At 38.9% G+C, this 12,456-nt stretch overlaps 1 protein-coding gene across 5 annotated transcripts in view; it reads left to right on the top strand.

The window, feature by feature from the left end:
- Positions 1-12,456, top strand: part of LOC120635345 (modifier of mdg4-like) — a 129,711-nt gene that overhangs the window by 112,898 nt on the left and 4,357 nt on the right. For 3 of the 5 annotated variants that reach the window (XM_039906324.1, XM_039906326.1, XM_039906323.1), the window contains 9 exons: positions 766-868; positions 1,626-1,955; positions 2,617-2,692; positions 3,244-3,324; positions 4,531-4,564; positions 5,619-5,790; positions 6,294-6,386; positions 9,579-9,688; positions 10,618-10,742. In XM_039906324.1, the coding sequence (XP_039762258.1) occupies positions 766-868; positions 1,626-1,955; positions 2,617-2,692; positions 3,244-3,324; positions 4,531-4,564; positions 5,619-5,790; positions 6,294-6,386; positions 9,579-9,688; positions 10,618-10,742 (1,124 nt within the window). The remainder of the gene's footprint in view (positions 1-765; positions 869-1,625; positions 1,956-2,616; positions 2,693-3,243; positions 3,325-4,530; positions 4,565-5,618; positions 5,791-6,293; positions 6,387-9,578; positions 9,689-10,617; positions 10,743-12,456) is intronic. The other 2 variants (XM_039906327.1, XM_039906325.1) reach the window with 1 other exon arrangement.

Genomic DNA, 12,456 nt, shown 5'->3' with positions numbered 1-12,456 from the left:
TTTTATCTTGAAGTGTAATGTCAGGTCTATTGTAATGGATTGTTCTATCTGTAAGAATTGCACGGTCGTAATACAGTCTGAATTCGTTGTTTTATATTGCAGAAAAGAGCTGTACGGTCAATATATAAACTTAAATCACGCGAATCCCTCCGTGAGAAGTTTAAAGAAATAGGCATACTTACTGGAGCTTCACAATATATTTATAACAATATAGTATTTGTAAGACAACATATTAGTCTTTATAAACAAAAAGTGGACATAAACAGCCGACTTACAAGAAATGGTCATAAATTAGTGTCATCTGCATATCGTCTGCGTAAGCTACAGGGATCATTTGTGGGATTGAGTATACGCTTTTATAATATGATTCCTAAGGTGATTTTGGACCTGCCAATGCACAAGTTTAAAGAATTTGTTAAAACACATTTATTACAGCGAGGTTACTATACAATTGATGAATTTTTTAATGACAAGGTTGCTTGGAAGCATCCGGCTCCGCTTTCAGCTCTCACAAGATAGAAAATGAATGTCAAAAATGCAAAATGTAAATTGTTCATGTTGGAAAAGAGCAACTGCTGAGTTTCTTGCCGGCATCTTCTCGGTAGAATCTGCCTTCCGAACCGGTGGTAGAATCACTACAAACAGACAGACTTGACGTTTCAAAAGTGCTTATATTAGGCCTACTTGAAATAAATGAATTTTGAATTTGAATTTGAATTTGAATTTATTATTATTATTATTATACTATTGTTGTTGTAATTTCAGTCCCAATTGGCGGGTCTGCTGAAGACTGCCGAGGAGCTAAGGATAAAGGGTTTAACGGATATACGGTGGAACAACAAAGATGAGCCTCCTGATTGTTCTACAGGTGACTTATTCTTTTAAACTTATAAACCTATTATAATATAAAGGTGAAATCCTAAAGGATAAAAAAGTTCAGTATCTAAAAGTTCGGAGTGAATTTCCCTAGCTTTATGCTCATTTTATATATTTTTTTTTTGGTTTATTACGACAATATACACATCGCCATCCAGCCCAAAAGTAAGCGTAGCTTGAGTTATGGGTGCTAAGATGACTGATAAATATATTTTATTTTGTGAATAATATACATAAAAACTTATAAAATACATATGAACGCCGAGACACTGAGAAACATTTCTGTTCATCACAGAAAAAAATTCCAGTTGTGGGAATCGAAGCCACGGCTATGGACTCAGATAGCCACCCGCGCCAATTGACCGTCGGATTGACTGTGCCATGGTGATAAAAAAAAACCAACTAATAACTTAGTGCGGGTTTTTTTATCACCATCGCACAGTCAAATAATAATCAGCCATGAAGTTAGGGCAATTCACATCGAGCTTTCTTATCGTTTATGCATTCCGTAAAAATATGGTGTGTTGTGGACTTCACACGCCTTTGGGAACGTTATAAAGAACTCTGTGACATGTAGGTTTCCACAGAATGTTTCCCTCGATCCAATCCAACTCGGTCCCCCCATAAAGAAGGCTGTAGTCTTAACCACTTCTTTTTTTTTTAGTTTCGCAAACATTTTATTAAAAATAAAATTAATATTATAAATAAGTTAAATATTAAAAGTATTAAATAAAATTTAAATTTTCCAGGCGCAGTAACCACAACGCCCCACGAAAGAAGCCCCCCAGAATACAAAACGAACGACACAAGACAGGAAAGCAAACAGACAGACAGAACCACGGACTCAAAGAGTACGCACGACGTCAAAACGTCCGACGTGAAAACGCACGACGTCAAAACGCCGAACGCAAAGAACGCGCACGACGTCAAAACCGCGAACGTTAAAACGCAAGAGAACAAAATGCCGTGTGTCAAAAGTATTCTAGAAGTGCAGAATTCTGGAGCGAGCACTCCCGAGCGAGAGATCCAGAAAGAGACAGAAGATCGCGAGCCGATCATGGAAAAGTTTAATGTGAATGGTAAATCAACACTTCATACTTACAGTTGACATAAATATTTATTTATTTAATTTATTTTTACATGCATACACCAAGTGCAGTTGCACTAATTGAATCAATATAAAATTAAATACTGTAATACTTGATTCTAAACTTTATTTCAAGTAGGCCTTTAGTTGGAGTTGTGTACAACCGGCTATACAACCTTTTTGCGGGGTGCCCTAACAAAGTAAACAAGAGGGAATTCCTGTGGTGGTTTTAGTTTGGATATACCCCCTTCGGAGGTGGCAACAAAGCTTTTCCACCACAGCAAAAAAAAAGGCCTCTATGCCTCTATAAAAATAATTACAAAGTAACATTAATACTTATAATATACTAGCGGACCCCAGCGCCATCTGTCGGGCTGATTGGGTGGCACCGTGGATGGTTTAGATTCACAATCTAAACCATCCACGGTGCCACCCAAACGCATACCAAAAAATTCATTCAAATCGGTCAAGCCGTTTAGGAGTTCAGTGACATACACACACACACACAAGAAATATATATATAAAGATATAAATATATAAGCATTCCTATGTTAACTGCCGATGGTTTTCCACTTATCATCAGGTGGACCATCTGTTTAGTTCCTGTTCAGTTTTTTTTAATAGTACTTTAATTTTGTTTTCTCTGTCTACAGGAGGCCCCCCACCACTAATAAAATTACCCACCAAGGATAAATTGTCTAGTCCGATAAAGAGGGATATATCTGACAGGTAAGCGTGCGTGCATTACAAATCATTAATTAACAATTGGGCATGTCGTGGATCGCTTGGTGCTCTTTTGTTCTTTAGCACCAATGGATCGGTGCCATTTAGTTTGTTCACTGCCCTTTCTGAAATCTGTAATCAACTTAAAACTAAAGCTAAAAAGAAGCCCGCAACAAACTTAGCCGGTTGTTTTTTTTTGGTATCACCATCTCACATTGTCATTTAAAACTATTTCAGAAGCAACCTGGTTAGAGCATTATTTAATTTACACCCAAGCATTTTTATCGTTGATGTAGACCTTTAATACTATAATAGGACTTCAACTTTTTTATTTAGTTAAATCGTATGGTAAAGTCACCAATTCTCGCGCACCTGTTTGGTGCTCTTTTAACGCTTAGCACCATTCAGTTGTCATTTCGCTCATTATAGAGTGATTGTAGAGTGCACTTAAAAATGTTGTTTGTTTGTGTATAGGAATTGAACTGTTACAGTTTTATTATACATGTAGACTGATTCTTTAACGGCGCGGGTGATAAAGGCATTGTTTTTTTTTTCAGAGAGAGTCCAAGCCCTAAACGGCAAAGGCTAGCGAGCGGGACGGACCACACCGACGACGAAAACAGCAGCCATTTGAAAACGTGAGTGACTTTATAATAGCTATAGGAATTTAAAATAAATAAATAATAAATATTCTACGACAATACAAACATCGCAATCTAGCCCTAAAGTAAGCATAGCTTGTGTTATGGGTACTAAGATAGCTGATGGATATCTTTATGAATATAATACACGTAATAAATAAATAAATAAAAACAAATAAACACTTAAATACTTATAATATACTGAGAAACACCCAGACACTAAAAAACATTCATGTTCATCACAAAAATATTTTCCATTTCTGGGAATCGAACCCACGGGCTAGGACTCAGAAAGCAGGGTCGCTGCCCACTGCGCCAGTCGGCCGTCAATAAAATATAAATTTTATAAAAATAATATTTTGAGCAAGGTTTCTTAAACAAACAAGAGAGATTATAAAAAACAAACGACTTCGACCAATAAAAAGAAGTACAAAACAACTAAAAAATACCTAAATTTTTGTATAAATTAAGCTTTAATATTATGTGCTGTTAATTTAATTCATTTAAAACATCACTTGCTTCAACGGTGAAGGAAAACATCGTGAGGAAACCTGCATGCCTGAGAGTTCTACATAATGTCCTCAAGGGTGTGGAGTCCACCAATCCCCAGTAGATTGGTGGACAGCCACGACGGACGGCCAGCGTGGTTAACATATATATATATACTAGCTGTTGCCCGCGACTTCGTCTGCGTTTGATTTTGTTTTTAAAGTATTCAGTATTGCTAAGCCTTGAATGAGTATAATAGTATATATATCTATATATATATAACATGTGACTGTCAATTAATTATAGACAAATAATTTGCAATAAAATAAAATTGCGACTATAATTAAAGATCTAAGCTATCCTATCTCTTAAGTCTTTAGGAGTCCATCTCGGACAAACATCGTGACAGGAGATTTATATATATATATATATATATATATTTATTTAGTTTATATTTATGTCTATTTATTTTCTAATATATATGTATACATATATAATTGCACTATCCCGCTCTCTTGCAGCTTTTCCTTCTGCCAGAGGTCGCCTGTAAGAGATTGCTTGCAGCAATAATGCCGCCTTTGCATGCCTACAATTCTTGTTCTTTTGTTTATTCTTCATCTTATGTATATTTTGATGTGTGTGTCCAATAAAGTATTTCTTCTTCTCTTTCGAAGAAGAACTGAATTTTTATATTAATTTATTTTTATCTTTCAGAGAAAGAGATCCAGAGTGGAGGCATGGGAACTTGGTAAGCATTTTTTACGATTCTCTTACATCTGATTGTGACTCCCGAATAGACTGTTTGTTTGTCCTTCCTTCCCGCCGTAACTAAGCAAACAATCGACTTGATTTGAGATAGTTGAAAGAGAGGAGAGCAACATAGGGTACTTTTTATAACTTAAATGTATAGAATTTTTCATATCCGTGTAAATGTGACGAATAATAATCATTATTTGGCATAAACATACGTATAACCTACATAAAAAAAAAAACAAAAATTATAGTTATATTTGCACTATTATTAATTTAAAAAAAAAACTAAAAAGTAGTCCGTTTTCCTATTCTTCCACCTTTCGAAGGTTCAAAAAATGAGACATAGTCTTATTTCTATTTTTATTTTAAGTTGACCTCCGTAAACTAATGTGCACAGCCTGTTATCCCAATGTTTTCCTTATCCTAAGGTTGCCTGACAGAAATTGCTACTAAGCGATAAGGCCGCCTTTTGTATACTGCTTCTGACCTACTGTCTTTTTTTTTAACTTGTAGTGTGCAAATAAAGAGTATAAAGAAATAAATAAAAAAAACGTGTGTGAAGATAAATTAAAAAATAAAATAACTAAGTTTTTATATAGAATGCATCGTTTCATTTGTCCAATAATTTTTTAAGTGAAATAATCTATATTTATAATTTGAAATCAACAAATAAAACTTGAAATCAATCGTATTTTTAATCTGTGGTTCACTCTCAACGAAACACACGGGTACAAGCGCGTGACGTCATCCGTGTGTAAGCAAACATTACGCGTTCCCTCCACGATTACTATTTATCTCAATGAAACTAGAAAATAATTGACTGGTTAAAAAAATGTGATACAGTCATATTTCTATTATTTTTAAGTTAACAACCTTAAGCCGATGTGCACCATTTTCAGTCTGTTATCCTAATGTTTTCTTTATCCTAAGGTTGCCTGGCAGAGATCGCAACTTAGCGATAAGGCCGCCTTTTACTGCTTCTCTCTTTTTTTTTTTATTCTTTTTTTTTAACGATAAATTAAAAAAGTAAAGGTCTATACAGCGAACAGTTTGTGCACTCGCAGGACATCACGGCGGAGCGGGTGGTCGGCTGGGGCGCGGGGGAGGATGAGGCGAATTGGGCGACGCGCGACCAGTCGGACGACGAGTGGGCGGACCCGCCGGCCGACATCGGCTCCTTCCTGCGTACCAAACTGCGGGTGGACGGTGACAACAGTGCGGGTAAGTTGCGACATGTTAATTTTTTTTAAGAGTAATTTTTATTTTATTTTATTTTATTTATAGAAGAATAGAATTTAATTTAACGCGCGGCGCGGTAAGCGGGCAGACCACGTTGATGATTCGGGGCTAATGATGAGTGTTTACTTAATATTTAAAACTAGTACAAAGAAAATAACACATACGTTAAGTTGTCGCTAAAAATCATACGAATACATTCATATTGACAACAAAAAATATTACTTAATTATGAATCTTTTAAATATTAGAAAAAAAAATCTGAGTAGATTTATAATTTTTTTTTTAATGTGAAACTACTATAGGTGGAAGGTAAAACTGATTTTTGGCGTGGCGACACAGGCCGTGGCGACGCGTTGCCACGCTATATGATAGAATATATGTCCTATACGTTGATGAAAATACTTGAGTTGTCACCTTTTTAAAGAAATTTTTGATTTAAACCATACCAAAGATTATAAATATATATTCTGCCTTTGCGGTTACAGATGAGGAGTCAGACGGCAGCGGTTGCGGTGCGGTCGCCCAAGCTTCCTCATCGTCGTCCACGACGAGTACAGCGCATATCGACTATATCAAACGTATGTACATCTTTTTTAAATATTTAACTTAACAGCCCAGGCCTCGTGGGAAACGATTGCCTATAAATAGGGCAACACTAGGCGGTGGTTCAGAAAAAAAAAAATCGGACCATCAATATATGGATCTTTTGTTTTCTTGCCTGGCAGAGATCGCTACTAAGCGATAAGCAGTGGCGTGCACTTCATACATGTACAAAAGCACGGCCTAACCTAAAATTGCTTTTTTTTTTTTTGGAGGATTTTTGCAATTTTAAGCAATTTTTCTGCTGTATGCATACCCTGGTAAGAAATCCAGTGCGCGCCACTGGCGATAAGGGCGCCTTTTGTACGCTACCATTCTGCTTCTGTCTGTGGTTTTTTTTTATTCTCCGTCTGTATTTTTTTGTGTGCAAATAGAGAATATAAACGGAATAAAATAATAAATAACCGATATAGGAAATGAAGTATTCCTGTTCGGCAGTGGGGATAAACTCCTGGCGAGCTTCGGACTCGCTCCCATCCCCTGGATACTCTGTTACAAACCTCCTGGTGGTTATCAGTTACGATCTTTCCGAAATATATTAGACCAGCGGTCCCTCGCGACTTTGGGGAAAAATTACATTGCAGTCTTGCTGGGAGACTCTGTCGGCTCAAAGATACCTTTTGTATGAGAATTTATAAGATTACTAGCTGACCCCAGCGCCATCTGTCGGGCTTATTTGTGAATCGAAACCATCCTGAGTGCCACCCAAACGCATACCGAAATATTCATTGGAATTGGTCCAGCCGTCTAGGAGGTCAGTGTATTTCTTGGGTGCGTGTGACATACACACACACACACAAGAAATATATATATAAATAAAAATTCTACAAATTTACTTACTTACTTACTTATTTACTTTAAACTGTTAAATATGTACTGTTTGTGTTAGTTTTATTTGTTCTCTTTTACAGTAAATTTAATTTTTTTTTGTTTAAAATTTACTCTAGTTGTAGTAATAACGGGCGACGCGGTTGTTTGCTCAGTCTGATACTGGTGCAGACTGAAAATCAGCGCTGAGCATTGTTGCTAATACACAGCATAAGGCTGAGTTTGCGGCCATTTGCCATATTGTTAATATTAATTAATAAACATTCAGTTAATAATCTTGTATTAACAATAGTTTATGGCAATAAAGGATTTTTATTATTATTATTATCTATCATTCTTTTTCATTTTTTTTTTAATTCTTAACAATGCTTAAAAAAAATAAAAAACACATAAAAATTTATAAAAAAAAACATCCACCCACCGCTTGCGGGGCTTTTGAATGCCCAAGCAACCGGTGGTCAGGGTTCCAGAGTGAGGAACCTTTTTCACTAAACGTGCCGTTTCAAGGACCTTCTGTATCCGACCGATTGACTGAAACGACACGACGATCGGAACAATAACGGTCGACTCAACATTCCACATGGCGGTAATCTCGTGAGCAAGGTCCAAGTATTTAGATACTTTTTCCTTTTCAGCTTTCACCAGATTATCGTCATGTGGAATAGTAATGTCTACAATTATTGCACGGCGCACTGATCGATCGACTAGCACTATATAAGGTCTATTAGCTGTATCGTTCGATCCCAGTAGAGCAATGCACTGCTATTTTCAAGAACTGACGCCGGGTCGTACCTATAGTAAGGCATCTCAAAATCGATAAGGCCATACCGAAGAGCAAGTTGTTGATGAACTATACTGGCTACTTGATTATGTCTGTGCAAGTATTCGCCGTTAGCAAGATGAGAACACCCGGAAACAATATGCCTGAGGGACTCCCCAGGACGATGACACGCTCGACATATGTCTAGAGTGCCATCTTTCATAATGTGTTTCCGGTAGTTTCTCGTCTTGATGACTTCGTCCATAATTGCACAGACACAACCCTCGGTTTCCCCAAATAGGTCACCGAACTGTAACTAGGATACAGATGCGATTCGATCTACATCTGGACCCGAGAGGGCCTTGTAGAATCTGCCATGCAACTCCTTACTCTTCCATACCGCCACACGATCTGAGTTGCTAAGTACTTTATTATTGTTATTCGAGATTTACTCTCACGCCCGTGTACAAAATAAATACATAAAAAGAGCCAAAACAACATCAATATACTTACTTAGATACATAGAGATTAGTACACTTAAATATACATTACGTAAATACATATTTGCACCGGGCGGAGGATACACCCCGGCAGGGGAGACCAGACGGCCGGGGGTCAGGGCGACAGGCCTGGGAATCGGCGGACTATCCTAGCCGAGTCAACAACACCACTTTCTGCATCTTGGCTTCCAGTGAGCTGCCACGGAACCCCAGTCGCCTAAGGCAGTTGTCCCACCAACGACGAGAAAACGACTAACTATCGGCTATTTTCTCGCTCAAGAAACGTACAATAGATATACTTTCCGTGTGAACAAAAGAGATGCATATACAAACAGTTGATCGCTGACTGTTCACACTGCCGGCGACCACTCGCTTCACTAGTTTGTCGCTGAGCGACAAGAGCCATGAAAGATAACACTCGCTCGGCGATACTCGCCAAGCGATTAGAACTCACGCCGAGAGAGCAACCAGTGGTCATTTCTCTACAGTGCGTATCTGAAAGTACACGTTTTTTTTATTTAATATAAATATCGAAAAATCATTTGAATTATCATTGTTATCTAGTTCAGACGACGATGATGATGAATTCTATGATAGGATTTGAGAGTATATATACTATGAGCGAGTGATGTGAGTAATCGCCCGCCTCACTCGCACACTCGCTTATAGCCGAGCTACACAAATATCGGAACTACGCATCCCCGCGTCTCGCTAACTCGTTTCTATTTCTAGCTCTACTCGTTACTCGTTAATCGTCGCCGGTGAGACAAGTGCCTTAGATGGTGTGCTAACCTAACCTAATCTAACCTAACCTAAGATTTAACCTCGTGAGCTAGGTCAGGATATTTACGTTTTTTTTTTTTTTTATCAAGATATTTACGGCCTCAGCTCTCACGAGGAGACTGCGTCCGGTCCATTATCAATTAGCCATGATCGTCCTGTCGGTAATAATAGACCGGTCCCAAAAGAGCCGGACATTGTCGCGCTCAAGTACCGGCACCGGTGTGTACTTGTAATACGGCAGCCTCTGATCCAGGAAACTATTTGTATTATTATTAAAAAGATTGTTTCATGATTTCCAGCTGGAAAGCATGGCGTGCTGGACCCAAGGTTCCTGGACGTGGTCAAGCTGAACGACTATCTGCAGCACGGGAGGCGACCGCAGTTCTGGGAGGAGAACTACGTCAAAAGGGTATGTGAGGGGGAAGTCAAAATGTTTATGACAACATGGGTTAAACCGCACGGCACGACTAGGAGCTCGTTCCCACTTGTCGGGTATTAGTCGGAGGTTCCAGTGGCAGAGTATTTTATATGAAGCTTTTCATACTTGTCGGAAACCGATTTTGTGTCGGCGCCGACAAGAAGAAGTGTTTTGCCAGCCCGATTTGCCATCTACGATTGTTTTCCGGGCGTAGAGCCCGGAAAACAATCGTGTCGGATCTCGCTCGCCTGTGAGTACGAATGTCGCTATTCACATTTGTCAGATGTCGGTGCCGATAACCGATAAATCTTGCATTTTGGTAAATTCAAAATTCAAATTCAAATTCAAAATTTCTTTATTCATGTAGGGCACTTATGAAGCGTTCATACATATTTGTCTACATAATTGTAACGGGATGGTGATAACTTCGTTTGCCAACTTAAATCTAAAGCTACGAGGGTTCCAAACGCGCCCTAATCTAAGAAGAGCCTACAACAAACTTAGCCGGTAGTTCATGCTCACTGATATTCGAGCCAGCAGATCGTTGAATGTAGTTATTGACATCCTAAAATAATTGAAAAACTTAATTTCGTCACACACAAATCCTACTAATAATCCAGAATGTGTGGACCGTGTGGACCGCCCTGTGGACCCTCTTGTGGACCGTGTTGCCCTTGCACCATGTACAGCACGTGCTGTACGAAGATCTGTTAGGTGTTGCAAGATGACTGCCATGGAGATCTGCGGCGGCATCTACTGTGTTTTGTATATATTGTGTTTAGCATATTAGTGTCTACGTCAACCTTGGGCCAGGGGATATAATACGGTGATATAATTTTTGCAGAAGTGATATAATTCGTGCAGAAGAGAAAAGGCTTATAATGATGGTGGGATTCATTCGAGTTGTTTGCCCACTCCAGGTGATGGAGGCGGTCAGGGTCAAGGAGTTGGAGATGAAGCAGGCTGCTGAGATCCTGGGCGTCAGCTACGGGACCTTATACGGCCGCTACAGAGACGTGTACGGCTGCATCAACAGGCCTTACAGGTGAGGATCTGATTTAGTGGGAGGGGAGGGCAGGAGGTTGGGGTGGGGAGAAGGGAATGCAGGGGAGGGGGGGGGGGGGGAAAGGGGAAGCCAAAGCAGCGTCATAGAGGGAGAGGTAGGGAGGGCATGGGTGGGGGCAGGGGAAGGGATAGCAGGATAGGGAGGTGGAGGGGAAGGGAGTTCGGAGGGGAGGGGGCGTGTAATAGAAATTAGGGGAGGGGAAGGTGACTTTTGACGACCTCTGGCGCGGTGATGAGTGCTATGTAAAAGTCTGAAAAGTAGCCTACGAGAGATTGAGGTGGATGTAGGGTATCAGAAGTATTAGGATAAATGTAAGGTTTATTATTTAGTTTCCATGGTAACTAGAATAGTTAAAAAAATGTATAATGTTTTCTATCTCACACTGTCCTATACATTTATGTGTTTCTTTCTTTATCTAGATACTATTCGGTTTCCTTGGTAACTTAAATACGAAACAAAATGTGTTCTATCTCATTCCCTCCCATACATGTGCCGTCTATAAATCTGTCTCTTTCTTGATCGTGAAGCATTGTGTTACATCGAGTTTAAAATCACAACGTTTCTAATTTCCCTTCAATAATTATTATAACACAAAGCAATAAAATATAACTCCGTATTGCAGTGCGTGCGCGTTTTTTTTTTAACTTTAGTTTTTGGCATCATTTTAAAATTAATTTATTAATGAGATGAAAATATTGACACAAATAAAAATTCTTCATCAACAATCAACACTACTATAACTTCATAATACGCAGGCGCAAAAACATGCATTAAACATATGTGTTCTATGTCATTCTCTCGCCGGCTGGATCCTACACATTTTTGTATTTGTGTCTCTTAACTGTCGTTTTTTCCGTTGCATCTGTTTTGAAATCAGAACGATTCTAAAGTTTCACTTCTTGTGTGTCATGTGAAGTCCACCAGTCCGGACTTTTTCAGCGTGGCGGACTACATCCTATACTAAATAATCTGAGAGGAGACCCGACCCGTTTATTTAATTTAATGCTTATAATATACAGATAAACACCCAGACACCGAAAAACATTCAAACGTCCATCACACAAATATTTTCCAGTTGTGGGAATCGAACCCACAGCCTTGGACTCAGAAAGCAGGGTCGCCGCCCACTCCGCCAGTCGGCTATCTCCCATAAATATTTTTCTAATGTAATATAATGAAAATAATCTCATAAGAAGGAAGAGTTGAAGAGTTCTAAATATTGGATAGAAGCAGGCGTTGCTTTGCGGAAATCCATGATATATTATGAAAATTAAGCTTAATTTGCTATATTCCGCGAAAAGCAGGAGAATCCTCAGGAGTCATTGACTTTACAATGAATAATTGTTAAGTCAACATCTCCTGAGGATGCTCCGTTTCGGAGCGAAACGTGCGTAGAGGGTACATTGCCGAAGATCTGTCTGGTGTGGAGTATAAGGATTGAAGAAATTATAAATTACACCATACAGATTCTCCTGCTTTTCGCGGAGTATAGCAAATTAAGCTTAATTTTCATAATATAGTTGAAGAGTTCGTTTTTCTTTTTCTCAAACGGGGCATAACGTCGGAATAGTTATGCATGACGCGGCGATGGCGATAGCCTGGTGGCTTTGGCTTCCCTTTAGGGGTACCGAGTTCGATGCCCGGTTAGACCACTACGGAGATATGTGCAATAATTTGATATTATGATGATGAT

This window comes from Pararge aegeria, chromosome 26 (genome assembly GCF_905163445.1).
Source record: "Pararge aegeria chromosome 26, ilParAegt1.1, whole genome shotgun sequence".
NCBI lineage: Eukaryota > Metazoa > Arthropoda > Insecta > Lepidoptera > Nymphalidae > Pararge > Pararge aegeria.
Note: the sequence above shows the minus strand (reverse complement) of the source record. Positions and strands in the feature narration are given on the sequence as shown.